Below are 26,673 nucleotides of genomic sequence, written 5' to 3'. Positions count from 1 at the left end.
CTGCTGCTACCACCGTCTGGACTTGGCCCTGCTACTGTGTGCTGTACGCTGTTATGAAGACGGCTCTACTCAGCCTTCCTGTCTTCTTCAGTGTTTCTATTGATCAACATGGTTTTCTCTAAGGCTCAGATTTAATGGCCTGTGATCTTTTTTTTTTTTTTTTTTTATTATTAAAGAGGATGCTTAGAGCTTTTTCTTGAAAATATGAGAGTCAGGATTAGGGCTGCACAATGAATCAAAATTGTAATCAAAGTTGCGATATCGACATGTGCCAATATCCGTATCGTAAGATGTTGCGATTTTTTTTTTTCTCTCTCTCTCAAAGGCTACGTGTAACCTGTTTTTTATTAGTTTACTCCGTCGTCTCACTCCAGTCTCCTCCTCCTCTCATGCGGTTGCTTGCTTCTGACACACCAAGCCCCGCCCCCTGTCATTCAATCAGGAACAAATGGCTGCTTCAGTCTTCACGCTTCTGTTCGTGTTCGCTAGCCCGTGCAGTCAAGAAACAAGAACGATGCGGCTTTCAACTTTGCTTCTTCATATCAACCATGTTTTCTGTATCTTTTATCTCTGCAAACCGCTACTTAGTTAGTCTTAGAAAACCTCCACATGTCTAAAAAACATTTGCGGTAGCAGCTAATTGCTAACTAGCTAGCTGGCTAGCTAAATGCGTTGAGCTAGCAAAGAGTATTGCGCTAGGGCAAATCTGACCTGGAAACGTTAGCTTTAATACAGGCTGTTGCCAGCATGTTGGTTGTGCAATGTCATGCTCTGAATTAGAGAGGAATAGGTGAAGCATATTTAAAAAAAAAAACGGGCAGCAGCTAGCCTCGCGGTTATAGAATAGCGTTGGGCCAGTAACCAAAAGGTCGCTGGTTCGAATACCCTTTGCAGACAAGATGAAAAATCGTTATGCCCTTGAGCAAGGCACTTAATCCTAATTTGCTCCAGGGATTCTGTACTACTATGGCTGACCCTGTAAAACAACACATTTCACTGCACTTATCTGGCGTAACAATAAAACATTATTTATTTTTTTATTTACGCAATATAAAATCTCAATTCAAATGTGATTAGGGTTCCTTGGGCAACACTGACACTGACCAACACTTTGGTTTCTACTATGTCACAATATACTGACTCATTCTACTCATTCTATTTCTATAATAACATAATTTATATTAATATCATATGCTATTTAGTAGATGCTTTTATCCAAAGACACTTATAGTCATGCATTCATACGTTCTTTACGTATGGGGGGGGGTTTCTGGTTCCCGCCAACCTGGCAACCGAAGTGTTTTTTGATTTAAGAAAAATAAATATTTGAAAAAAAATTGCAATTAGATTTTTCGGACCATATCGTGCAGCCCTTGTCAGGATGTTTTGATTTGTAAATGGAAGTCTTTACTGTGTTACTAACTTCTCTCTCTCTCTGTCTGCGTTACTAACTTCTCTCTCTCTCTCTGTCTGTGTTACTAACTTCTCTCTCTCTCTCTGTCTGTGTTACTAACTTCTCTCTCTCTCTCTGTCTGTGTTACTAACTTCTCTCTCTCTCGCTCTCTCTCTCTCTCTCTCTCTCTCTCTCTCTCTCTCTCTCGCTCTCTGTCTGCGTTACTAACTTCTCTCTCTCTCTCTCTCTCTCTCTCTCTCTCTGTCTGTGCGTTACTAACCTCTCTCTCTCTCTGTGCGTTACTAACTTCTCTCTCTCTCTGTGCGTTACTAACTTCTCTCTCTCTCTCTGTCTGTCTGCGTTCTGTTGGAGGACCATGGCAACATGCAGGTAAATTATGAAGCCATGTGTTGTGCATGAAGGACTTGATGTGATGTTTTTATGTAGCTTATTCTTGCAACAGTCAGATAACTGTTGAGGATGTGTTGATTACGCAGGTATATTTCTCTGGTCACCCCCAAAGCCAACTCCTCCTTTGGCCGCCTTTCCTTCCAGTTCTCTGCTGCCAATGACTGGAACGAATTGCAAAAATCTCTGAAGCTGGAGACTTAAATCTCCCTCACTAACTTTAAGCACCAGCTGTCAGAGCAGCTCACAGATCACTGAACCTGTACATAGCCCATCTTTAAATAGCCCATCCAACTACCTCATCCCCATACTGTATTTATTTATTTATCTTGCTCCTTTGCACCCCAGTATCTCTACTTGCACATTCATCTTCTGCACATTCTACCATTCCAGTGTTTTAATTGCTAAATTGTAATTACTTCGCCACTATGGCCTATTTTATTGCCTTACCTCCCTAATCTTACTTAATTTGCACACACTGTATATAGATTTTTCTACTGTATTATTGACTGTATGTTTGTTTTATTCCATGTGTAACTCTGTTGTTTGTGTCAAACTGCTTTGCTTTATCTTGGCCAGGTCGCAGTTGTAAATGAGAACTTGTTCTCAACTAGCCTACCTGGTTAAATAAAGGACTTGTTCTCAACTGGCCTACCTGGTTAAATAAAGGACTTGTTCACAACTGGCCTACCTGGTTAAATAAACAAATTAACATTTGCCCTAGAAGTCCCTTTTCATGGGGATGCATTGACCAATAAAATTTGATTTGAGCTCATGATGCAGCCAATCAGTCTTTGAGAGCTTTACAGAGAGATATGAATATACCTTTTTGATAGTTGATGCCTTTGGCTACAAGGCTTTTTTCTTTGCAGTGTCTACCTCATACACGATCAGGTGATTTCTCCCAACTAAAATACCAGATGTCGCTGTTACATTAGAATATAATTTATATATAACAGAGGATTTCCTTTTCCATTTAACCCTTTCAATTCTACTGCTACCTTCATAATGTGTAGACCACTGAAGCACCAATGGCATCGCTGCAATTAACCCTGACTCTCCCGCTCCCAGGGCACTCTGCAGGAGGTGATTGGCTGGGGGTTGCTAGGCTGGAAGCTGTATGCCAACGTGAACGGTCCGGTGCAGTGCAAGGCCCTGTCGGGCCTCGGGGTTTCCCAGATTGTCTGTTCCGAGAAGGGCTTCCTCATCCTGGCCAGCAGCGGAGCCGTCTACACGCAGAACTACAAGAGCACTACACTGGTAGGAAGCAGTTACTCACTGGAGCTCATTCTGTCACTACACTGGTAGGAAGCAGTTACTCACTGGAGCTCATTCTGTCACCTCACTGGAGCTCATTCTGTCACCTCACTGGAGCTCATTCTGTCAAGGCGGAATTATTGACATGGTAGGAACCAAAGTATTGGGCCGTGTTTCCCAGGGGACCCTGATTTAGCTGTTACATGTTTTCTCTTACCTCATGTAGCTGGCTGTGTGAAAAAGAAAGACAGCGAGTGACTGTGTGACTCGCACCCGTTGTCTCTCTCTCTGTCTCTCTGTCTCTCTCTGTGTGTGAGACTAGCACCGTATCATGATGTTGGAATGCGATGTTGGACGATCAGGTGTCCACATACTTTTGGTCATGTATGTTAATCTCTGCAACATAGCGATCTCTGCATGGTAACAGTTTGAATAAGATGAGAACAAAGAACAAACCCTCACACTGCTCTTCATTTACCTAATGTTTAAGAGCAGTGATACAGGAAATGTGTTTTTCATACAGCAGCCGTAATAAAAACGGTAGATCTGATCACTTCAGTGCTGATGAGGATATTGTTGTTGTCGTACTAGGCTCCCATGCTGGTCCATGCCCTGACCTCCAGGAAGATAGTGAAGCTGGCAGCTCATCCAGACGGGCAGCACTACCTGGCCCTGTCGGCCAACGGAGAGGTCTTCTCTTGGGGCTGCGGAGACGGCGGTCGCCTGGGCCATGGAGACACCACGTAAGTAATTACACTGCGTTCAAAAACATGCATATGACCAGATTTCTCCTGCATGTCAACGAAGTTCAGAAATTATAGTCCGGGTACTGTCTGAGACCTCAGAAGTTAAATTTACGTCACCAGCCGATCACCAGCCGATCACCTGCTAGGTTCCTCTGCTCCAAGCTGTCCTATGTATCATAACCGGTTCCTCTGCCCCAAGCTGTCCTATGTATCATAACCGGTTCCTCTGCTCCAAGCTGTCCTATGTATCATAACCGGTTCCTCTGCTCCAAGCTGTCCTATGTATCATAACCGGTTCCTCTGCTCCAAGCTGTCCTATGTATCATAACCGGTTCCTCTGCTCCAAGCTGTCCTATGTATCATAACCGGTTCCTCTGCTCCAAGCTGTCCTATGTATCATAACCGGTTCCTCTGCTCCAAGCTGTCCTATGTATCATAACCGGTTCCTCTGCTCCAAGCTGTCCTATGTATCATAACCGGTTCCTCTCCTCCCCACCATCAGATATCTGGAAGAGCCAGCGGTGATCACAGCATTCACCGGGAAGCAGACGGGGAAGAATGTGGTGCAGGTAGCATGTGGGAGCACGTACAGCGCTGCTATCACAGCCGACGGAGAGCTGTACACCTGGGGAAGGGGAAATTATGGACGGCTGGGACACGGTGAGACCTTAACCTGTTTCTCCTGGTCGACCCGCTACTGGACTAGACCTCACCGCTACTGGACTAGACCTCACCGCTACTGGATTAGACCTCACCGCTACTGGACTAGACCTCACCGCTACTGGACTAGACCTCACCGCTACTGGACTAGACCTCACCGCTACTGGACTAGACCTCACCGCTACTGGACTAGACCTAACCGCTACTGGACTAGACTTAACCGCTACTGGACTAGACCTCACCGCTACTGGACTAGACCTCACCGCTACTGGACTAGACCTCACCGCTACTGGACTAGACCTAACCGCTACTGGACTAGACCTCACCGCTACTGGACTAGACCTCACCGCTACTGGACTAGACCTCACCGCTACTGGACTAGACCTCACCGCTACTGGACTAGACCTCACCGCTACTGGACTAGACCTCACCGCTACTGGACTAGACCTCACCGCTACTGGACTAGACCTCACCGCTACTGGACTAGACCTCACCGCTACTGGACTAGACCTCACCGCTACTGGACTAGACCTCACCGCTACTGGACTAGACCTCACCACTACTGGACTAGACCCAACCACTACTGGACTAGACCCAACCCTAACCGCTACTGGACTAGACCCAACCGCTACTGGACTAGACCCAACCGCTACTGGACTAGACCTCACCGCTACTGGACTAGACCTAACCGCTACTGGACTAGACCCAACCACTACTGGACTAGACCTCACCACTACTGGACTAGACCCAACCGCTACTGGACTAGACCTAACCGCTACTGGACTAGACCTAACCGCTACTGGACTAGACCTAACCGCTACTGGACTAGACCTAACCGCTACTGGACTAGACCCAACCGCTACTGGACTAGACCTCACCGCTACTGGACTAGACCTCACCGCTACTGGACTAGACCTAACCGCTACTGGACTAGACCTAACCGCTACTGGACTAGACCTAACCGCTACTGGACTAGACCTAACCACTACTGGACTAGACCCAACCGCTACTGGACTAGACCTAACCCTAGCCGCTACTGGACTAGACCTAACCCTAACCGCTACTGGACTAGACCTAACCCTAACCACTACTGGACTAGACCCAACCACTACTGGACTAGACCTAACCCTAACCGCTACTGGACTAGACCTAACCACTACTGGACTAGACCTAACCACTACTGGACTAGACCCAACCACTACTGGACTAGACCCAACCACTACTGGACTAGACCTAACCCTAACTGCTACTGGACTAGACCTAACTGCTACTGGACTAGACCCAACCCTAACTGCTACTGGACTAGACCCAACCACTACTGGACTAGACCTAACCCTAACCGCTACTGGACTAGACCTCACCCTAACCACTACTGGACTAGACCCAACCACTACTGGACTAGACCTAACCCTAACCGCTACTGGACTAGACCTAACCACTACTGGACTAGACCCAACCACTACTGGACTAGACCCAACCACTACTGGACTAGACCTAACCCTAACTGCTACTGGACTAGACCTAACCCTAACTGCTACTGGACTAGACCCAACCCTAACTGCTACTGGACTAGACCCAACCACTACTGGACTAGACCTAACCCTAACCGCTACTGGACTAGACCTCACCGCTACTGGAGTAGACCTAACCACTACTGGACTAGACCCAACCACTACTGGACTAGACCTAACCCTAACTGCTACTGGACTAGACCTAACCCTAACCACTACTGGACTAGACCTAACCCTAACTGCTACTGGACTAGACCCAACCACTACTGGACTAGACCTAACCCTAACTGCTACTGGACTAGACCTAACCGCTACTAGACTAGACCCAACCACTACTGGACTAGACCTAACCCTAACTGCTACTGGACTAGACCTAACCGCTACTGGACTAGACCCAACCACTACTGGACTAGACCCAACCACTACTGGACTAGACCTAACCGCTACTGGACTAGACCTAACCACTACTGGACTAGACCTACTAACTGCTACTGGACTAGACCTAACCACTACTGGACTAGACCTAACCACTACTGGACTAGACCTAACCACTACTGGACTAGACCTAACCGCTACTGGACTAGACCTAACCACTACTGGACTAGACCCAACCGCTACTGGACTAGACCTCACCACTACTGGACTAGACCTAACCGCTACTGGACTAGACCTAACCGCTACTGGACTAGACCTAACCGCTACTGGACTAGACCTAACCGCTACTGGACTAGACCTAACCACTACTGGACTAGACCCAACCGCTACTGGACTAGACCCAACCACTACTGGACTAGACCTAACTGCTACTGGACTAGACCTAACCACTACTGGACTAGACCCAACCGCTACTGGACTAGACCTCACCACTACTGGACTAGACCTAACCGCTACTGGACTAGACCTAACCGCTACTGGACTAGACCTAACCACTACTGGACTAGACCTAACCACTACTGGACTAGACCTAACCCTAACCGCTACTGGACTAGACCTAACCCTAACCGCTACTGGACTAGACCTAACCACTACTGGACTAGACCTCACCGCTACTGGACTAGACCTAACCCTAACCGCTACTGGACTAGACCTAACCCTAACCACTACTGGACTAGACCTAACCCTAACCACTACTGGACTAAACCTAACTATTCAGAGCTGCACTTTAAACTCTGTGACTTTATCATGAGGACAAGCACAGCTTTCAATTCCCTATCAGGATAATTAAACATCAGCTAATGTCTTCCTGTGTTAGAATGATGTCCTTGGGTCTGGGGGTTTTGTGACTGACCATGTTGTCTCTGTAGGTTCCAGTGAAGACCAGCATGTTCCCATGCTGGTGACCGCTCTGAAGGGGTTAAAGGTGCTGGATGTGGCCTGTGGCAGTGGAGATGCACAGACCCTGGCTGTCACAGAGAACGGTGAGCGGAGAGACCGACGGGTCTGAGACGCTATGATCAATTACTGGGGTCTGAGACGCTAGGATCAATTACTATGGAATACTGGGGTCTGAGATACTAGGATCAATTACTATGGAATACTGGGGTCTGAGACACTAGGATCAATTACTATGGAATACTGGGGTCTGAGATACTAGGATCAATTACTATGGAATACTGGGGACTGAGATACTAGGATCAATTACTATGGGAATACTGGGGTCTGAGATACTAGGATCAATTACTATGGAATACTGGGGTCTGAGATACTAGGATCAATTACTATGGAATACTGGGGTCTGAGACACTAGGATCAATTACTATGGAATACTGGGGTCTGAGACGCTAGGATCAATTACTATGGAATACTGGGGTCTGAGATACTAGGATCAATTACTATGGAATACTGGGGTCTGAGATACTAGGATCAATTACTATGGGAATACTGGGGTCTGAGATACTAGGATCAATTACTATGGAATACTGGGGTCTGAGATACTAGGATCAATTACTATGGAATACTTACTGGGCCTTATCCTTCGCTGTCATATATGTTTATTCATGTGACACACTTTTTGATTGAAAGTTGTAAGACAAGAGTATTTTCCCTGTAGTAGAAAGAAATTTCCCTGTAGTAGACAAGAGTATTTCCTCTCAATTTGAAGGTGTCACACCTTTTCTATATTTTTACCCCATTGTAATGTTAGCTCCTTTACCACCCTTCTCTCTCACCCTTCTTTCTCTCCCTTCTCTCTCTCCCTCCAGGCCAGGTGTGGTCGTGGGGTGATGGAGACTATGGGAAGCTGGGTCGTGGAGGCAGCGACGGCTGTAAGACCCCAAAGCTGGTGGAGAAGCTTCAGGACCTGGATATAGTGAAAGTGTGCTGTGGAAGTCAGTTCTCTGTAGCACAGACCAAGGACGGACAGGTGTACACCTGGGGGAAGGGTGACAACCAGCGCCTCGGACACGGCACCGAGGAACACGTACGCTACCCCAAGCTGCTCGACAGTCTACAAGGTTAGTAGCTTTTCCGAGTGGTGAAGAACATCTAGCCGCTCGAGAGCACCCTTACCTGCCCATCTATAAATGATGTCTCCATAATCTAGCATGGGTAGGATGGTCATCTGAATCAGGGTTAGTTTGGCAGCTGGGGTGAAAGAGGAGCGATTACGATAGAGGAAACCAAGTCTAGATTTAGCTTTAGCCTGCAGCTTTGATATGTGCTGAGAGAAGGACAGTGTACCGTCTAGCCATACTCCCAAGTACTGGTATGAGGTGACTACCTCCAGCTCTAAACCCTCAGAGGTAGTAATCACACCTGTGGGGAGAGGGGCATTCTTCTTACCAAACCACATGACCTTTGTTTTGAAGGTGTTCAGAACAAGGTTAAGGGCAGAGAAAGCTTGTTGGACACTAAGAAAGCTTTGTTGAAGAGCGTTTAACACAAAATCCGGGGAGGGGCCAGCTGAGTATAAGACTGTATCATCAGCATATAAATGGATGAGAGAGCTTCCTACTGCCTGAGCTATGTTGTTGATGATGTAAATTGAGAAGAGCGAGGGGCCTAGGATCGAGCCTTGGGGTACTCCCTTGGTGACGGGCAAGATATCCTTCAGAAATTTATTAAACTAAATATAGAATAACAAGCATGGGTTGTTAATATGACTAGGATTGTGTCTTTGGCTGCTGGACAACAAAAGAAAGTATATGGCATTGAAATATTGGTTTCATATGAGGAAGTGTTTTTATAAAATAATCCCCTTAAGATTCCTATGGTTGGAACATGGTAAGACATGCCTTTATAAAACAACTTCCAGCAATTTAAAGAATTACGTTTAATTGGTTAAATATTTTCAAAATGTGGACTGCCTCAGCTAAAGGTTGCAAGGTGGGGGATGTTGCAGTGCGCAACAGACACCGGCCTTTCTCGTCTGTCAGAACAACAGACACTGGTCTCTGTCTGTCTGTCAGAACAACAGACACTGGTCTCTGTCTGTCTGTCAGAACAACAGACACTGGTCTTTGTCTCCTGTCAGAACAACAGACACTGGTCTTTGTCTCCTGTCAGAACAACAGACACTGGTCTTTGTCTCCTGTCAGAACAACAGACACTGGTCTTTGTCTCCTGTCAGAACAACAGACACTGGTCTTTGTCTGTCTGTCAGAACAACAGACACTGGTCTTTGTCTCCTGTCAGAACATTTGACATGACAGGCTGTAGTTAATACCATAGTCTACACTTTGACATGACAGGCTGTAGTTAATACCATAGTCTACACTTTGACATGACAGGCTGTAGTTAATACCATAGTCTACACTTTGACATGACAGACTGTAGTTAATACCATAGTCTACACTTTGACATGACAGACTGTAGTTAATACCATAGTCTACACTTTGACATTTTTTTATTTTTTTTATTTATTTCACCTTTATTTAACCAGGTAGGCAAGTTGAGAGCAAGTTCTCATTTACAATTGCGACCTGGCCAAGATAAAGCAAAGCAGTTCGACAACATACAAAAACACAGAGTTACACATGGAGTAAAACAACATACAATCAATGATGCAGTAGAAAAAAATAAGACTATATACAATGTGAGCAAATGATGTGAGATAAGGGAGGTAAAGGCAAAAAAATGCCATGGTGGCAAAGTAAATAAAGTATGGCAAGAAAAACACTGGAATGGTAGATTTGTAGTTTGAAGAAAGTTAAAAGTTAAAATATAAATAATATGGTGCAAAGGAGCAAAATAAATAAAATAAATAAATACAGTAGGGGAAAAGGTAGTAGTTTGGGCTCAATTAAAGATGGGCTATGTACAGGTGCAGAGATCTGTGAGCTGCTCTGACAGCTGGTGCTTAAAGCTAGTGAGGGAGATAAGTGTTTCCAGTTTTAGAGATTTTTGTAGTTCGTTCCAATCATTGGCAGCTGAGAACTGGAAGGAGAGACGACCAAAGGAGGAGTTGGCTTTAGGGGTGACCAGAGAGATATACCTGCTGGAGCGCGTGCTACAGGTGGGTGCTGCTATGGTGACCAGTGAGCGGAGATAAGGAGGGACTTTACCTAGCAGGGTCTTGTAGATGACCTGGAGCCAATGTGTTTGGCGACGATGATGAAGTGAAGGCCAGCCAACGAGAGCATACAGGTCGCAGTGGTGGGTTGTATATGGGGCTTTGGTGACAAAACGGATGGCACTGTGATAGACTGCATCCAGCTTGTTGAGTAGGGTATTGGAGGCTATTTTGTAAATGACATCGCCGAAGTCGAGGATTGGTAGGATGGTCAGTTTTACGAGGGTATGTTTGGCAGCATGAGTGAAGGATGCTTTGTTGCGAAATAGGAAGCCAATTCTAGATTTCACTTTGGATTGGAGATGATTGATGTGAGTCTGGAAGGAGAGTTTACAGTCTAACCAGACACCTAGGTATTTGTAGTTGTCCACAAATTCTAAGTTAGAACCGTCCAGAGAAGTTATGCTGGATGGGCGGGCAGGTGCAGGCAGCGATCGGTTGAAGAGCATGCATTTAGTTTTACTTGTGTTTAGGAGCAGTTGGAGACCACGGAAGGAGAGTTGAATGGCATTGAAGCTCGTCTGGAGGGTTGTTAACACAGTGTCCAAAGAAGGGCCAGAAGTATACAGAATGGTGTCGTCTGCGTAGAGGTGGATCAGAGATTCACCAGCAGCAAGAGCGACATCATTTATGTATACAGAGAAAAGAGTTGGCCCAAGAATTGAACCCTGTGGTACCCCCATAGAGACTGCCAGAGGTCCAGACAGTAGGCCCTCCGATTTGACACACTGAACTCTGTCAGAGAAGTAGTTGGTGAACCAGGCGACGCAATCGTTTGAGAAACCAAGGCTACTAAGTCTGCCGATGAGGATGTGGTGATTAACAGACATGACAGGCTGTAGTTAATACCATAGTCTACACTTTGACATGACAGACTGTAGTTAATACCATAGTCTACCACCTACACTTTGACATGTAGACTAGTTCTTTATGTACATTGAAATACACTTATGTTTTTCTATATAGAATAAGCTAGTGTTTCTTTCTGGATTTCTGTAAAAACCTGGGAACTTCCATCCCGCTGTCCCATTTTAAAGGAATTGTGTTGATATAGAGGGACTCTAATTATCCCCGTCTCTTTGTCCTTTACCTCTAGGGAAGAAAGTGGTGGACATTGCGGTCGGTTCCACTCATTGTCTCGCTTTGACCGATGAAGGAGAAGTCCACAGCTGGGGCAGCAACGACAAGCTGCAGCACTTTGATACGCTGTTCTCCAACAAGAAGCAGCCCAAGGCTCTGCCGGGCCTCAACTCCAAACACATAGTGGGCATCTCTTGTGGACCAGGACAGGTGAGAGAGTTCACATGTCTTTCACCAGCGGAATAATGTCAGGTTTTATGTATAAGGCATATAGAAACTACAAAGGATAACTTCTGCTGTTAAGCTGGGATGGACAACTTTGATGGGGGACGGGGGCCAGGCGTTGATGGGGGACGGGGGCCAGGCGTTGATGGGGGACGGGGGCCAGGTGTTGATGGGGGACGGGGGCCAGGCGTTGATGGGGGACGGGGGCCAGGCGTTGACGGGGGACGGGGGCCAGGTGTTGATGGGGGAGGGGGGCCAGGCGTTGATGGGGGAGGGGGGCCAGGCGTTGATGGGGGAGGGGGGCCAGGCGTTGATGGGGGAGGGGGGCCAGGCGTTGATGGGGGAGGGGGGCCAGGCGTTGACGGGGGACGGGGGCCAGGCGTTGACGGGGGACGGGGGCCAGGCGTTGACGGGGGAGGGGGCCAGGCGTTGACGGGGGAGGGGGGCCAGGCGTTGACGGGGGAGGGGGGCCAGGCGTTGACGGGGGACGGGGGCCAGGTGTTGACGGGGGACGGGGGCCAGGCGTTGACGGGGGACGGGGGCCAGGCGTTGACGGGGGAGGGGGGCCAGGCGTTGACGGGGGAGGGGGCCAGGCGTTGACGGGGGGCGGGGGCCAGGCATTGACGGGGACGGGGACGGGGGGGCCAGGCGTTGACGGGGGAGGGGGGGCCAGGCGTTGACGGGGGAGGGGGGCCAGGCGTTGACGGGGGAGGGGGGCCAGGCGTTGACGGGGGAGGGGGGCCAGGCGTTGATGGGGGGGAGGGGGGCCAGGCGTTGATGGGGGGGACGGGGGCCAGGCTTTGATGGGGACGGGGGGCCAGGCGTTGATGGGGCAGCGCGCGGTCGTCCTCCTGGTCTGTGCCGCTGACCCCTGTCTGTTTTCTGCTGGTCTTGTGTCTGTAGAGCTTTGCGTGGTCGTCCTGTTCAGAGTGGTCTGTTGGACAGCGCGTACCCTTCGTAGTGGACGTGTGCCCTGTGACCTTTGAGCAGCTGGATCTGCTCTTGCGGCAGGTGAGCGAGGGCATGGACGGCTCTTCTGATTGGCCCCCGCCTCAGGAGAAAGAGTGCATGCTGGTTGCGTCCCTCAACCTACTCAGGCTACAGGTAAGGAGGCTCTTCTAAAACACTACGATATGACATTGATGTTTTTATAGATTGTCCTGGATGACTTGATGTGTCTAATTTTTATTGAAAATAGTCTTACGAAAAAGTGTTTCAAATGGTTTTCTACGAACTTGAGAATGTGTCATCTGCTGTGTTTTTAGTTATTTATGTGTCTCGTCTGTAGCTCCACGCAGCCATCAGTAACCAGATGGACCCTGAGGAGTTGGGCTTGGGTCTGGGCAGCGGGCTGCTCAACAACCTGAAGCAGACCGTGGTGACGCTAGCCTCCAACGCTGGAGTCCTCAACACCGTCCAGTCGGCTGCCCAGGCCGTGCTACAGAGCGGTTGGTCAGTGCTGCTCCCTACCGCGGAGGAGAGGGCCAGGGCGTTGTCCTCACTACTACCCAACACAGGTCCGTCCGCCTCTTAGCAGACGATATTATCTAAAGCGTGTGTACGATCCATGAGGGAATTAAAAAAAAAAAAATGTTGAACTGTCTCGTGGGGTAAGCAGGAAACAATTGTTGCTGTAGTGAAGAGTTTTTTTTGTGTGTTTTTTTGAGTTGCTCAGTGGTTTCCGTCTCCATCTGTCCCTCAGCATCTGGTAACGAGATGAGCGTCAGTCCTGGACGTCGCTTCATGATCGACCTGCTGGTCAGCAGTCTGATGGCCGATGGAGGGCTGGAGTCTGCTCTCAATGCTGCCATCACAGCGGAGTTACAGGTTGGTCGCAGAGTAGAGTCCCAAATGGATCCCTATTCCCTATTTAGTGCCTTACTTTTCACCACGGCCCCTAGGGCTCTGGTCAAACGTAGTGTACTATAAATAGGGAATAGGGCTTTGGTCTAAAGTAGTGCACTATATAGGGAATAGGGCTCTGGTCTAAAGTAGTGCACTATATAGGGAATAGGGCTCTGGTCTAAAGTAGTGCACTATATAGGGAATAGGGCTCTGGTCTATAGTAGGGCACTATAAAGGGAATAGGGAGCCATTTGTTTAATGCTCTGAACACAGCCATCATGGCCATCATCCAGGACGGCCATCATCCAGGACGGCCATCATCCAGGACGGTGTGTTTATGGTGCTACCACTCGCCCCTCTCCCAGTCTCTCAGACCATCATTTGTTCATACTTGGAGCCGTCTTCGTTTGGCCGACAGACGTGATCGTCTATAGTCAGAAGAAATCTGTCGTTGATATTTAGTGGTATGTTTCTGCATACCAAGAGTTCTGCCATTCTGTAGAATGCCACATTTCAAAATGGGATTAAAAGGTTTTTAATTGTCGTATTTTGTCAACTATCTAAACAAAATAAAATGTTTGAATGACATTTGACAGTTATTACAGCTGTGAGTCTTTCTGGGTAAGTCTCAGTGTCGTCTTGGTAAGCAACTCCAGTCTATATCTGGCCTTGTGTTTTAGGTTATTGTCCCGCTGAAAGGTGAATTTGTCTCCCAGTGTTTGTTGGAACCAGGTTTTCCTTTAGGACTTTTCCTGTGCTTAGCTCTATTCTGTTTCTTTTTATCCTAAACAACTTCCCAGTCCTTAATAACGATGACAAGCATACCCATAACATGATGCAGCCACCACTGTGCTTGACAATATGAAGAGTGGTATTCAGTGATGTGTTGGATTTACCCCAAATATAACACTTTGTATTCAGGACAAAACGTTCATTTCTTTGCGACAATTATTATTATTTTTTTTACTTTATTGCCTTGTTGCAAACAGGATAAATGTTTTGGAATATTTTAATTCTGTACAGGCTCCTCCTTGTTCTTTGTGGACCTTACTGATAATTGTATGTGTGGGGTACAGAGATGAGGTAGTCATTAATAAATCTTGTTTAACACCATTATTGAACACTGAATGAGTCCATGAAACTTATTATGTGACTTGTTAACCACATTTTTACTCCTGAACTTATTTAGGCTTTCCGTAACAAAGGAGTTGAATACTTATTGACTCAAAGACATTTCAGCTTTACATTTTTTTATTAATTTGTAAAAATGTCTAAACATAATTCCTCTTTGACGTTTGTGTGTAGGCCAGTGACACGAAATCTAAATTTAATAAAGGGACATTTTTCTTTCTGTAAACACAACAAAATGTGGAAAAAAGTAAACGAGTGTGAATCAGGCACTGTACAGTAAGTTTATGCAAAAGGCCAACAAAAATGTACATATGATTTAATTATGGAAAATGTGTCACTTTGTAGCGTACACATACGATTTAACACCTACCTGAAAATTACAGATACGAATGTTCACGTACAGTCAGATCCAGAATTATTGGTAAAGATGAGCAAAAAAAATACAATAAAATAAATTATACTTTATCAAATCATTAAAATCTCTTTTTACTCTCCAATTGTGCAGCAGTCTTACGAATTCTATGAATTTTAATGTATGTATTTTAATGTATGTATTTTAATGTATGTCATTTGTCTCCGTTTTGTGTTTTTTATACTGGTGACAAATCCCAAGTTGATTTAAATTCTAACGCTCTGTTATCCGCTACTAGGACATAGAGGCAAAGAAGGAGGCTCAGAAAGAGAAGGAGGTTGATGAGCAGGAGGCCAATGCCTCCACCTTGCTGCGCTGTCGCACCACCTTGGACAAAGACCTCATCAACACCGGGATATACGAGTCAGCTGGGAAACAGAGTTTACCTCTGGTCCAGCTCGTCCAGCAGCTACTGAGGTGGGTAGTTAACACTGGACTGAACTGTACATTTATTTATTTTGTGGGGGGAAGGATCGGAGTCTACAGCGTTTAACCTGACAAGCACCTCACTTCCGTAGAAGCCTTATTATTATTTGACCATGCTGGTCATTTATGAACATTTGAACATCTAGGCCATGTTCTGTTATAATATCCACCCGGCACAGCCAGAAGAGGACTGGCCACCCCTCATAGCCTGGTTCCTCCTCTAGGTTTCTTCCTAGGTTTTGGCCTTTCTAGGGAGTTTTTCCTAGCCACCGTGCTTCTACACCTGCATTGCTTGCTGTTTGGGGGGTTTTAGGCTGGGTTTACAGCACTTGTACAGCACTTTGAGATATCAGCTGATGTAAGAAGGGCTATATAAATACATTTGATTTGATTTAGAAGCACCAGCATGCTTGTATAGAGGAACAATGACTGATATTTTACCAGAAGAACTTGTATACTTTAGGGGTGTCCCACATACAGTGAGGGGGAAAAAAGTATTTGATCCCCTGCTGATTTTGATCGTTTGCCCACTGACAAAGAAAGGATCAGTCTATAATTTTAACGGTAGGTTTATTTGAACAGTGAGAGACAGAATAACAACAAACAAAAAAATCCAGAAAAACGCATGTCAAAAAATGTTATAAATTGATTTGGGGATCAAATACGTTTTTCCCCCCCCACTGTATAGTAGGCACCTGTGTAGGCACCTGTGTAGTCACCTGTGTGTACATCTCGCCAAATGTGTTGAATATTATCCAGAATGAACTTAAAGGTTATTGGTTTTTTTTCTGGATCCCTCAGGAACATGGCCTCCCAGACCATCGGTAGACTGAAGGACGCGGCCAGAAGGATGTCGAGCGGGGTCGACGCTGAGCACATCGGTAAAGAACGCTCGGCCTCCCTCGACCTGCTGCTGCGCTTTCAGAGGCTGCTGGTCAGCAAACTCTACCTGGGGGTCAACGGCACCGAAAACACCAATGGATACAGTGAGTGGTCACAGTCCTTCGCCATTTTAGGGTTGTGAACGTTTTTAAAACGTTTTAAAACATTTAAACTAAATTTGTATCCTTTAAATGTAAGAAAAATCCCTAACCGAAAAAAAACTTTTTTTTGTTTTAGTTTAATAGAAACATTGAGTCCTCATTATGCAGGTTTAACTGCAACAGTGAGTCCTCATTGTGCAGGTTTAACTGAAACAGTGAGTCCTCATTGTGCAGGTTTAACTGAAACAGTGAGTCCTCATTGTGCAGGTTTAACTGAAACAGTGAGTCCTCATTATGCAGGTTTAACTGAAACAGTGAGTCCTCATTGTGCAGGTTTAACTGAAACAGTGAGTCCTCATTGTGCAGGTTTAACTGAAACAGTGAGTCCTCATTGTGCAGGTTTAACTGAAACAGTGAGTCCTCATTGTGCAGGTTTAACTGAAACAGTGAGTCCTCATTGTGCAGGTTTAACTGAAACAGTGAGTCCTCGTTGTGCAGGTTTAACTGAAACAGTGAGTCCTCGTTGTGCAGGTTTAACTGAAACAGTGAGTCCTCATTGTGCAGGTTTAACTAAAACAGTGAGTCCTCGTTGTGCAGGTTTAACTGAAACAGTGAGTCCTCGTTGTGCAGGTTTAACTGAAACAGTGAGTCCTCATTATACACGTTGTTTGCTAATCCAAGTTTATCATTTTAAAAGGCTAATTGATCATTAGAAAACCCTTTTGCAATTTTGTTAGCACAGCTGAAAACTGTTATTCTGATTAAAGAAGCAATAAAACTGGCCTTCTTTAGACTAGTTGAGTATCTGGAGCATCAGCATTTGTGGGTTTGTTTACAGGCTCAAAATGGCCAGAAACAAAGCACTTTCTTCTGAAACTCGTCAGTCTATTCTTGTTCTGAGAAATGAAGGTTATTCCATGCGAGAAATTGCCAAGAAACTGAAGATCTCGTACAACGCTGTGTACTACTCCCTTCACAGAACAGCACAAACTGGCTTTAACCAGAATAGAAAGAGGAGTGGGAGGCCCCGGTGCACAACTGAGCAAGAGGACAAGTACATTAGTGTCTAGTTGGAGAAACAGACGCCTCACAAGTCCTCAACTGGCAGCTTCATTAAACAGTACCCGCAAAATACCAGTCTCAATGAACTCTGCCAAGGAGGCCAGCATCTTAGGGTCGCCTCTTCACTGTTGACGTTGAGACTGGACAGAGGAACTCTGCCTAGAAGGCCAGCATCCCGGAGTCGCCTCTTCACTGTTGACGTTGAGACTGGTGTTTTGCGGGGTACTATTTAATGAAGCTGCTGTTATCCATTCATCTTTTTTGTACGTTCTTTTTATATCTGTAAGTCAACCAATGATATCAGGCCATGACTACAGACACCTGTTTATTTCCTTTGACGCCATATAAACTAGTGACCCGCAGTGTTTGTCATTATACCCTGGTGACGACGGCTTGTCTGTCCCAAGTGTTGGTTAATAAGTTATTCAATTATTTCATCGTGCTGCTCTCTCCTTTATATATTTTTTCTAGTGTTCTACTCCGCTAGCCAGCATGTCGCCTAAACAGGTGTCCATTTTGTTGGTCTTTTCTTCCTGCAGACCCAGAGCTGCTGGGTGTGGGATCGCTGTTGAAGAAGTACATCGCCCTGCTGTGTACTCACATTGGAGACATCCTCCCTGTGGCTACCAGCATCGCCTTCGCCGGACACCGACACTTTAACGAAGTGTCCCGGGTCATCGAGGGGGACCTCACCGGTCAGTATTACTCTGGTTTCATCTAAATCTACGAGGCTGTACTCAGACCGCGGTTCGGATCAATTCCATTTCGATTTAGGAATGAAACTGAAATTCCAATTTACTTTTCTGAATGGATCAACTCTGACTCGTAGCTGTTTTTGAGGCAGTATGATGTGAGAATGTTATATATTCCCATCGGTAAGCTGACGGACAAGGACCTGTGTTTTTTTCCCCTCTGGTCCTGTAGGCGTTCTACTCCCTGAGCTGGTGGTGTCCATCGTGTTGCTGCTGACCATCGACGCTGGTCTGATTCAGGAGACCGGATCCATCCCTCTGCTGGCCGGCCTGCTGGAACACCTGGATCGCTTCAACCACCTGGCGCCTGGACACGAGAGGGACGACAACGAAGACCTGGCCTGGCCTGGCATCATGGGTACAGAGCCTCCTGGGGGAGAGGAGGAGGGGGGGGGGTACAGAGCCTCCTGGGGGAGAGGAAGGGGGGGTACAGGGGTACAGAGCCTCCTGGGGGAGAGGAGGGGGGGTACAGAGCCTCCTGGGGGAGAGGAGGGGGGGTACAGGGGTACAGAGCCTCCTGGGGGAGAGGAGGGGGGCTACAGGGGTACAGAGCCTCCTGGGGGAGAGGAGGGGGGGAGGTCAGTAACTAGTTGTGGGTTAGTGTTGTGGTTAGAATGTAACTAGTTGTTGGTTAGTGGTGTGGTTAGAATGTAACTAGTTGTGGGTTAGTGGTTAGTGTTGTGGTTAGAATGTAACTAGTTGTGGGTTAGTGGTTAGAATGTAACTAGTTGTGGGTTAGTGGTGTGGTTAGAAAGTAACTAGTTGTGGGTTAGTGGTTAGTTGTGGTTAGAATGTAACTAGTTGTGGGTTAGTGGTTAGTGGTGTGGTTAGAATGTAACTAGTTGTGGGTTAGTGGTTAGAATGCAACTAGTTGTGGGTTAGTGGTTAGAATGTAACTAGTTGTGGGTTAGTGGTGTGGTTAGAATGTAACTAGTTGTGGGTTAGTGGTTAGAATGTAACTAGTTGTGGGTTAGTGGTTAGAATGTAACTACTTGTGGGTTAGTGGTTAGAATGTAACTAGTTGTGGGTTAGTGGTGTGGTTAGAATGTAACTAGTTGTGGGTTAGAATGTAACTAGTTGTGGGTTAGTGGTTAGGTGTGGTTAGAATGTAACTAGTTGTGGGTTAGTGGTTAGTGGTGTGGTTAGAATGTAACTAGTTGTGGGTTAGTGGTTAGAATGCAACTAGTTGTGGGTTAGTGGTTAGAATGCAACTAGTTGTGGGTTAGTGGTTAGAATGTAACTAGTTGTGGGTTAGTGGTGTGGTTAGAATGTAACTAGTTGTGGGTTAGAATGTAACTAGTTGTGGGTTAGTGGTTAGGTGTGGTTAGAATGTAACTAGTGTGGGTTAGTGGTTAGTGGTGTGGTTAGAATGTAACTAGTTGTGGGTTAGTGGTTAGAATGTAACTAGTTGGTGGGTTTGGTAGTGGTTAGAATGCAACTAGTTGTGGGTTAGTGTGTTAGAATGTAACTAGTTGTGGGTTAGTGGTGTGGTTAGAATGTACTAGTTGTGGGTTAGTGGTTAGAATGTAACTAGTTGTGGGTTAGTGGTGTGTTAGAATGTCTAGGTGTGGGTTAGTGGTTGAATGTAACCTAGTATGTGGGTTAGTGGTTAGATGTAACTACTTGTGGGTTAGTGGTTAGAATGTAACTAGTTGGGGTTAGTGGTGTGGTTAGAAATGTAACTAGTTGTGGGTTAGAATGTACTAGTTGTGGGTTAGTGGTTAGGTGTGGTTAGAATGTAACTAGTTGTGGGTTAGTGGTTTAGTGGTGTGGTTAGAATGTAACTAGTTGTGGGTTAGTGGTTAGAATGCAACTAGTTGTGGGTTAGTGGTTAGAATGCAACTAGTTGTGGGTTAGTGGTTAGAATGTAACTACTTGTGGGTTAGTGGTTAGAATGTAACTAGTTGTGGGTTAGTGGTTAGAATGTAACTAGTTGTGGGTTAGAATGTAACTAGTTGTGGGTTAGTGGTTAGGTGTGGTTAGAATGTAACTAGTTGTGGGTTAGTGGTTAGTGGTGTGGTTAGAATGTAACTAGTTGTGGGTTAGTGGTTAGAATGTAACTAGTGTGGGTCGTAGGTGAATGAACTAGTTGTGGGTTAGTGGTTTAGAATGTAACTAGTTGTGGGTTAGTGGTGTGGTTAGAATGTAACTAGTTGTGGTTAGTGGTTAGAATGTAACTAGTTGTGGGTTAGTGGTTAGTTGTAACTACTGTGTGTTAGTGGTTAGAATGTAACTAGTTGTGGGTTAGTGGTGTGGTTAGAATGTAACTAGTTGTGGGTTAGAATGTAACTAGTTGTGGGTTAGTGGTTAGGTGTGGTTAGAATGTAACTAGTTGTGGGTTAGTGGTTAGAATGCAACTAGTTGTGGGTTAGTGGTTAGAATGTAACTAGTTGTGGGTTAGTGGTGTGGTTAGAATGTAACTAGTTGTGGGTTAGTGGTTAGTTGTGGTAGAATGTAACTAGTTGTGGGTTAGTGGTTAGTGGTGTGGTTAGAATGTAACTAGTTGTGGGTTAGTGGTTAGAATGTAACTAGTTGTGGGTTAGTGGTTAGAATGTAACTAGTTGTGGGTTAGTGGTGTGGTTAGAATGTAACTAGTTGTGGGTTAGTGGTTAGTTGTGGTTAGAATGTAACTAGTTGTGGGTTAGTGGTGTGGTTAGAATGTAACTAGTTGTGGGTTAGTGGTTAGTGGTGTGGTTAGAATGTAACTAGTTGTGGGTTAGTGGTTAGAATGTAACTAGTTGTGGGCTAGTGGTGTGGTTAGAATGTAACTAGTTGTGGGTTAGTGGTTAGAATGTAACTAGTTGTGGTTAGTGGTGTGGTTAGAATGTAACTAGTTGTGGGTTAGTGGTGTGGTTAGAATGTAACTAGTTGTGGGTTAGTGGTTAGTTGTGTGGTTAGAATGTAACTAGTTGTGGGTTAGTGGTTAGAATGTAACTAGTTGTGGGTTAGTGGTTAGAATGTAACTAGTTGTGGGTTAGTGGTTAGAATGTAACTAGTTGTGGGTTAGTGGTTAGTTGTGGTTAGAATGTAACTAGTTGTGGGTTAGTGGTTAGGTGTGGTTAGAATGTAACTAGTTGTGGGTTAGTGGTTAGGTGTGGTTAGAATGTAACTAGTTGTGGGTTAGTGGTTAGTTGTGGTTAGAATGTAACTAGTTGTGGGTTAGTGGTTAGGTGTGGTTAGAATGTAACTAGTTGTGGGTTAGTGGTTAGAATGTAACTAGTTGTGGGTTAGTGGTTAGAATGTAACTAGTTGTGGGTTAGTGGTTAGGTGTGGTTAGAATGTAACTAGTTGTGGGTTAGTGGTTAGAATGTAACTAGTTGTGGGTTGGTGGTGTGGTTAGAATGTAACTAGTTGTGGGTTAGTGGTTAGAATGTAACTAGTTGTGGGTTAGTGGTTAGAATGTAACTAGTTGTGGATTAGTGGTTAGTGGTTAGAATGTAACTAGTTGTGGGTTAGTGGTTAGTTGTGGTTAGAATGTAACTAGTTGTGGGTTAGTGGTTAGAATGTAACTAGTTGTGGGTTAGTGGTTAGAATGTAACTAGTTGTGGGTTAGTGGTTAGAATGTAACTAGTTGTGGGTTAGTGGTTAGTTGTGGTTAGAATGTAACTAGTTGTGGGTTAGTGGTTAGGTGTGGTTAGAATGTAACTAGTTGTGGGTTAGTGGTTAGGTGTGGTTAGAATGTAACTAGTTGTGGGTTAGTGGTTAGTTGTGGTAGAATGGTAAACTAGTGGTGGGTTAGTGGTTAGGTGTGGGTTAGAATGTAACTAGTTGTGGGTTAGTGGTTAGAATGTAACTAGTTGTGGGTTAGTGGTTAGAATGTAACTAGTGTGGGTTAGTGGTTAGGTGTGGTTAGAATGTAACTAGTTGTGGGTTAGTGGTTAGAATGTAACTAGTTGTGGGTTGGTGGTGTGGTTAGAATGTAACTAGTTGTGGGTTAGTGGTTAGAATGTAACTAGTTGTGGGTTAGTGGTTAGTGGTTAGAATGTAACTAGTTGTGGATTAGTGGTTAGTGGTTAGAATGTAACTAGTTGTGGGTTAGTGGTTAGTTGTGGTTAGAATGTAACTAGTTGTGGGTTAGTGGTTAGAATGTAACTAGTTGTGGGTTAGTGGTGTGGTTAGAATGTAACTAGTTGTGGGTTAGTGAAGTGTGGTTTAGAATGTAAACTAGTTGTGGGTTAGTGGTTAGTTGTGGTTAGAATGTAACTAGTTGTGGGTTAGGTTAGAATGTAACTAGTTTGTTGGTTAGTGGTTAGTGGTGTGGTTAGAATGTAACTAGTTGTGGGTTAGTGGTTAGAAATGCAACTAGTTGTGGGTTAGTGGGTTAGAATGTAACTAGTTGTGGGTTTAGTGGTGTGGTTAGAATGTAACTAGTTGTGGGTTAGTGGTTAGTTGTGGTTAGAATGTAACTAGTTGTGGTTAGTGGTTAGTGTGTGGTTAGAATGTAACTAGTTGTGGGTTAGTGGTTAGAATGCAACTAGTTGTGGTTAGTGGTTTAGAATGTAACTAGTTGTGGGTTAGTGGTGTGGTTTAGAATGTAACTAGTTGTGGGTTAGTGGTTAGAATGTAACTAGTTGTGGGTTAGTGGTTAGAATGTAACTACTTGTGGGTTAGTGGTTAGAATGTAACTAGTTGTGGGTTAGTGGTGTGGTTAGAATGTAACTAGTTGTGGGTTAGAATGTAACTAGTTGTGGGTTAGTGGTTAGGTGTGGTTAGAATGTAACTAGTTGTGGGTTAGTGGTTAGTGGTGTGGTTAGAATGTAACTAGTTGTGGGTTAGTGGTTAGAATGCAACTAGTTGTGGGTTAGTGGTTAGAATGCAACTAGTTGTGGGTTAGTGGTTAGAATGTAACTAGTTGTGGGTTAGTGGTGTGGTTAGAATGTAACTAGTTGTGGGTTAGAATGTAACTAGTTGTGGGTTAGTGGTTAGGTGTGGTTAGAATGTAACTAGTTGTGGGTTAGTGGTTAGTGGTGTGGTTAGAATGTAACTAGTTGTGGGTTAGTGGTTAGAATGTAACTAGTTGTCGGTTAGTGGTTAGAATGCAACTAGTTGTGGGTTAGTGGTTAGAATGTAACTAGTTGTGGGTTAGTGGTGTGGTTAGAATGTAACTAGTTGTGGGTTAGTGGTTAGAATGTAACTAGTTGTGGGTTAGTGGTGTGGTTAGAATGTAACTAGTTGTGGGTTAGTGGTTAGAATGTAACTAGTTGTGGGTTAGTGGTTAGAATGTAACTACTTGTGGGTTAGTGGTTAGAATGTAACTAGTTGTGGGTTAGTGGTGTGGTTAGAATGTAACTAGTGTGGGTAGAATGTAACTAGTTGTGGGTTAGTGGTTAGGTGTGGTTAGAATGTAACTAGTTGTGGGTTAGTGGTTAGTGGTGTGGTTAGAATGTAACTAGTTGTGGGTTAGTGGTTAGAATGCAACTAGTTGTGGGTTAGTGGTTAGAATGCAACTAGTTGTGGGTTAGTGGTTAGAATGTAACTACTTGTGGGTTAGTGGTTAGAATGTAACTAGTTGTGGGTTAGTGGTGTGGTTAGAATGTAACTAGTTGTGGGTTAGAATGTAACTAGTTGTGGGTTAGTGGTTAGGTGTGGTTAGAATGTAACTAGTTGTGGGTTAGTGGTTAGTGGTGTGGTTAGAATGTAACTAGTTGTGGGTTAGTGGTTAGAATGTAACTAGTTGTGGGTTAGTGGTTAGAATGCAACTAGTTGTGGGTTAGTGGTTAGAATGTAACTAGTTGTGGGTTAGAATGTAACTAGTTGTGGGTTAGTGGTTAGAATGTAAACTAGTTGTGGGTTAGTGGGTAGAATGTAACTACTTGTGGGTTAGTGGTTAGAATGTAACTAGTTGTGGGTTAGTGGTGTGGGTTAGAATGTAACTAGTTGTGGGTTAGAATGTAACTAGTTGTGGGTTAGTGGTTAGGTGTGGTTAGAATGTAACTAGTTGTGGGTTAGTGGTTAGTGGTGTGGTTAGAATGTAACTAGTTGTGGGTTAGTGGTTAGAATGCAACTAGTTGTGGGTTAGTGGTTAGAATGTAACTAGTTGTGGGTTAGTGGTGTGGTTAGAATGTAACTAGTTGTGGGTTAGTGGTTAGTTGTGGTTAGAATGTAACTAGTTGTGGGTTAGTGGTTAGTGGTGTGGTTAGAATGTAACTAGTTGTGGGTTAGTGGTTAGAATGTACTAGTGTGGTTAGTGTTGTTAGAATGTAAATAGTTGGGGGTTAGTGGTGTGGTTAGAATGTAACTAGTTGTGGGTTAGTGGTTAGTTGTGGTTAGAATGTAACTAGTTGTGGGTTAGTGGTGTGGTTAGAATGTAACTAGTTGTGGGTTAGTGGTTAGTGGTGTGGTTAGAATGTAACTAGTTGTGGGTTAGTGGTTAGTGGTGTGGTTAGAATGTAACTAGTTGTGGGTTAGTTGTTAGAATGTAACTAGTTGTGGGCTAGTGGTGTGGTTAGAATGTAACTAGTTGTGGGTTAGTGGTTAGAATGTAACTAGTTGTGGGTTAGTGGTGTGGTTAGAATGTAACTAGTTGTGGGTTAGTGGTGTGGTTAGAATGTAACTAGTTGTGGGTTAGTGGTTAGTTGTGTGGTTAGAATGTAACTAGTTGTGGGTTAGTGGTTAGAATGTAACTAGTTGTGGGTTAGTGGTTAGAATGTAACTAGTTGTGGGTTAGTGGTTAGAATGTAACTAGTTGTGGGTTAGTGGTTAGTTGTGGTTAGAATGTACTAGTGTGGGTTAGTGGTTAGGTGTGGTTAGAATGTAACTAGTTGTGGGTTAGTGGTTAGGTGTGGTTAGAATGTAACTAGTTGTGGGTTAGTGGTTAGTTGTGGTTAGAATGTAACTAGTTGTGGGTTAGTGGTTAGGTGTGGTTAGAATGTAACTAGTTGTGGGTTAGTGGTTAGAATGTAACTAGTTGTGGGTTGGTGGTGTGGTTAGAATGTAACTAGTTGTGGGTTAGTGGTTAGAATGTAACTAGTTGTGGGTTAGTGGTTAGAATGTAACTAGTTGTGGGTTAGTGGTTAGAATCTAACTAGTTGTGGATTAGTGGTTAGTGGTTAGAATGTAACTAGTTGTGGCTTAGTGGTTAGTTGTGGTTAGAATGTAACTAGTTGTGGGTTAGTGGTTAGAATGTAACTAGTTGTGGGTTAGTGGTTAGAATGTAACTAGTTGTGGGTTAGTGGTTAGAATGTAACTAGTTGTGGGTTAGTGGTTAGAATGTAACTAGTTGTGGGTTAGTGGTTAGTTGTGGTTAGAATGTAACTAGTTGTGGGTTAGTGGTTAGGTGTGGTTAGAATGTAACTAGTTGTGGGTTAGTGGTTAGGTGTGGTTAGAATGTAACTAGTTGTGGGTTAGTGGTTAGTTGTGGTTAGAATGTAACTAGTTGTGGGTTAGTGGTTAGGTGTGGTTAGAATGTAACTAGTTGTGGGTTAGTGGTTAGAATGTAACTAGTTGTGGGTTAGTGGTTAGAATGTAACTAGTTGTGGGTTAGTGGTTAGGTGTGGTTAGAATGTAACTAGTTGTGGGTTAGTGGTTAGAATGTAACTAGTTGTGGGTTGGTGGTGTGGTTAGAATGTAACTAGTTGTGGGTTAGTGGTTAGAATGTAACTAGTTGTGGGTTAGTGGTTAGAATGTAACTAGTTGTGGATTAGTGGTTAGTGGTTAGAATGTAACTAGTTGTGGGTTAGTGGTTAGTTGTGGTTAGAATGTAACTAGTTGTGGGTTAGTGGTTAGAATGTAACTAGTTGTGGGTTAGTGGTGTGGTTAGAATGTAACTAGTTGTGGGTTAGTGGTTAGTTGTGGTTAGAATGTAACTAGTTGTGGGTTAGTGGTTAGAATGTAACTAGTTGTGGGTTAGTGGTTAGTGGTGTGGTTAGAATGTAACTAGTTGTGGGTTAGTGGTTAGAATGCAACTAGTTGTGGGTTAGTGGTTAGAATGTAACTAGTTGTGGGTTAGTGGTGTGGTTAGAATGTAACTAGTTGTGGGTTAGTGGTTAGTTGTGGTTAGAATGTAACTAGTTGTGGGTTAGTGGTTAGTGGTGTTGTGGGTTAGTGGTTAGAATGTAACTAGTTGTGGGTTAGTGGTTAGAATGCAACTAGTTGTGGGTTAGTGGTTAGAATGTAACTAGTTGTGGGTTAGTGGTGTGGTTAGAATGTAACTAGTTGTGGGTTAGTGGTTAGTTGTGGTTAGAATGTAACTAGTTGTGGTTTAGTGGTTAGTGGTGTGGTTAGAATGTAACTAGTTGTGGGTTAGTGGTTAGAATGTAACTAGTTGTGGGCT

The 26,673-nt window shown here is 44.7% G+C and overlaps 1 protein-coding gene across 14 annotated transcripts in view; it reads left to right on the top strand.

Moving 5' to 3' along the window:
* Window positions 1-26,673, top strand: part of herc2 (HECT and RLD domain containing E3 ubiquitin protein ligase 2) — a 190,590-nt gene that overhangs the window by 34,956 nt on the left and 128,961 nt on the right. For 11 of the 14 annotated variants that reach the window (XM_029708353.1, XM_029708347.1, XM_029708354.1 and 8 more), the window contains exons 11-24: window positions 1,763-1,783; window positions 2,873-3,061; window positions 3,650-3,801; window positions 4,307-4,464; window positions 7,280-7,393; window positions 8,177-8,428; window positions 11,582-11,775; window positions 12,694-12,894; window positions 13,079-13,307; window positions 13,493-13,617; window positions 15,417-15,595; window positions 16,406-16,590; window positions 18,189-18,344; window positions 18,574-18,759. In XM_029708353.1, coding sequence (XP_029564213.1) covers window positions 1,763-1,783; window positions 2,873-3,061; window positions 3,650-3,801; window positions 4,307-4,464; window positions 7,280-7,393; window positions 8,177-8,428; window positions 11,582-11,775; window positions 12,694-12,894; window positions 13,079-13,307; window positions 13,493-13,617; window positions 15,417-15,595; window positions 16,406-16,590; window positions 18,189-18,344; window positions 18,574-18,759 — 2,341 coding nt within the window. The remainder of the gene's footprint in view (window positions 1-1,762; window positions 1,784-2,872; window positions 3,062-3,649; window positions 3,802-4,306; window positions 4,465-7,279; window positions 7,394-8,176; window positions 8,429-11,581; window positions 11,776-12,693; window positions 12,895-13,078; window positions 13,308-13,492; window positions 13,618-15,416; window positions 15,596-16,405; window positions 16,591-18,188; window positions 18,345-18,573; window positions 18,760-26,673) is intronic. The other 3 variants (XM_029708357.1, XM_029708355.1, XM_029708349.1) reach the window with 2 other exon arrangements.

This window comes from Salmo trutta, chromosome 22 (assembly GCF_901001165.1).
Source record: "Salmo trutta chromosome 22, fSalTru1.1, whole genome shotgun sequence".
NCBI classification, from domain to species: domain Eukaryota; kingdom Metazoa; phylum Chordata; class Actinopteri; order Salmoniformes; family Salmonidae; genus Salmo; species Salmo trutta.
The sequence above is the reverse complement of the archived record's forward strand: the minus strand, read 5'-3'. Positions and strand labels throughout refer to the sequence as shown.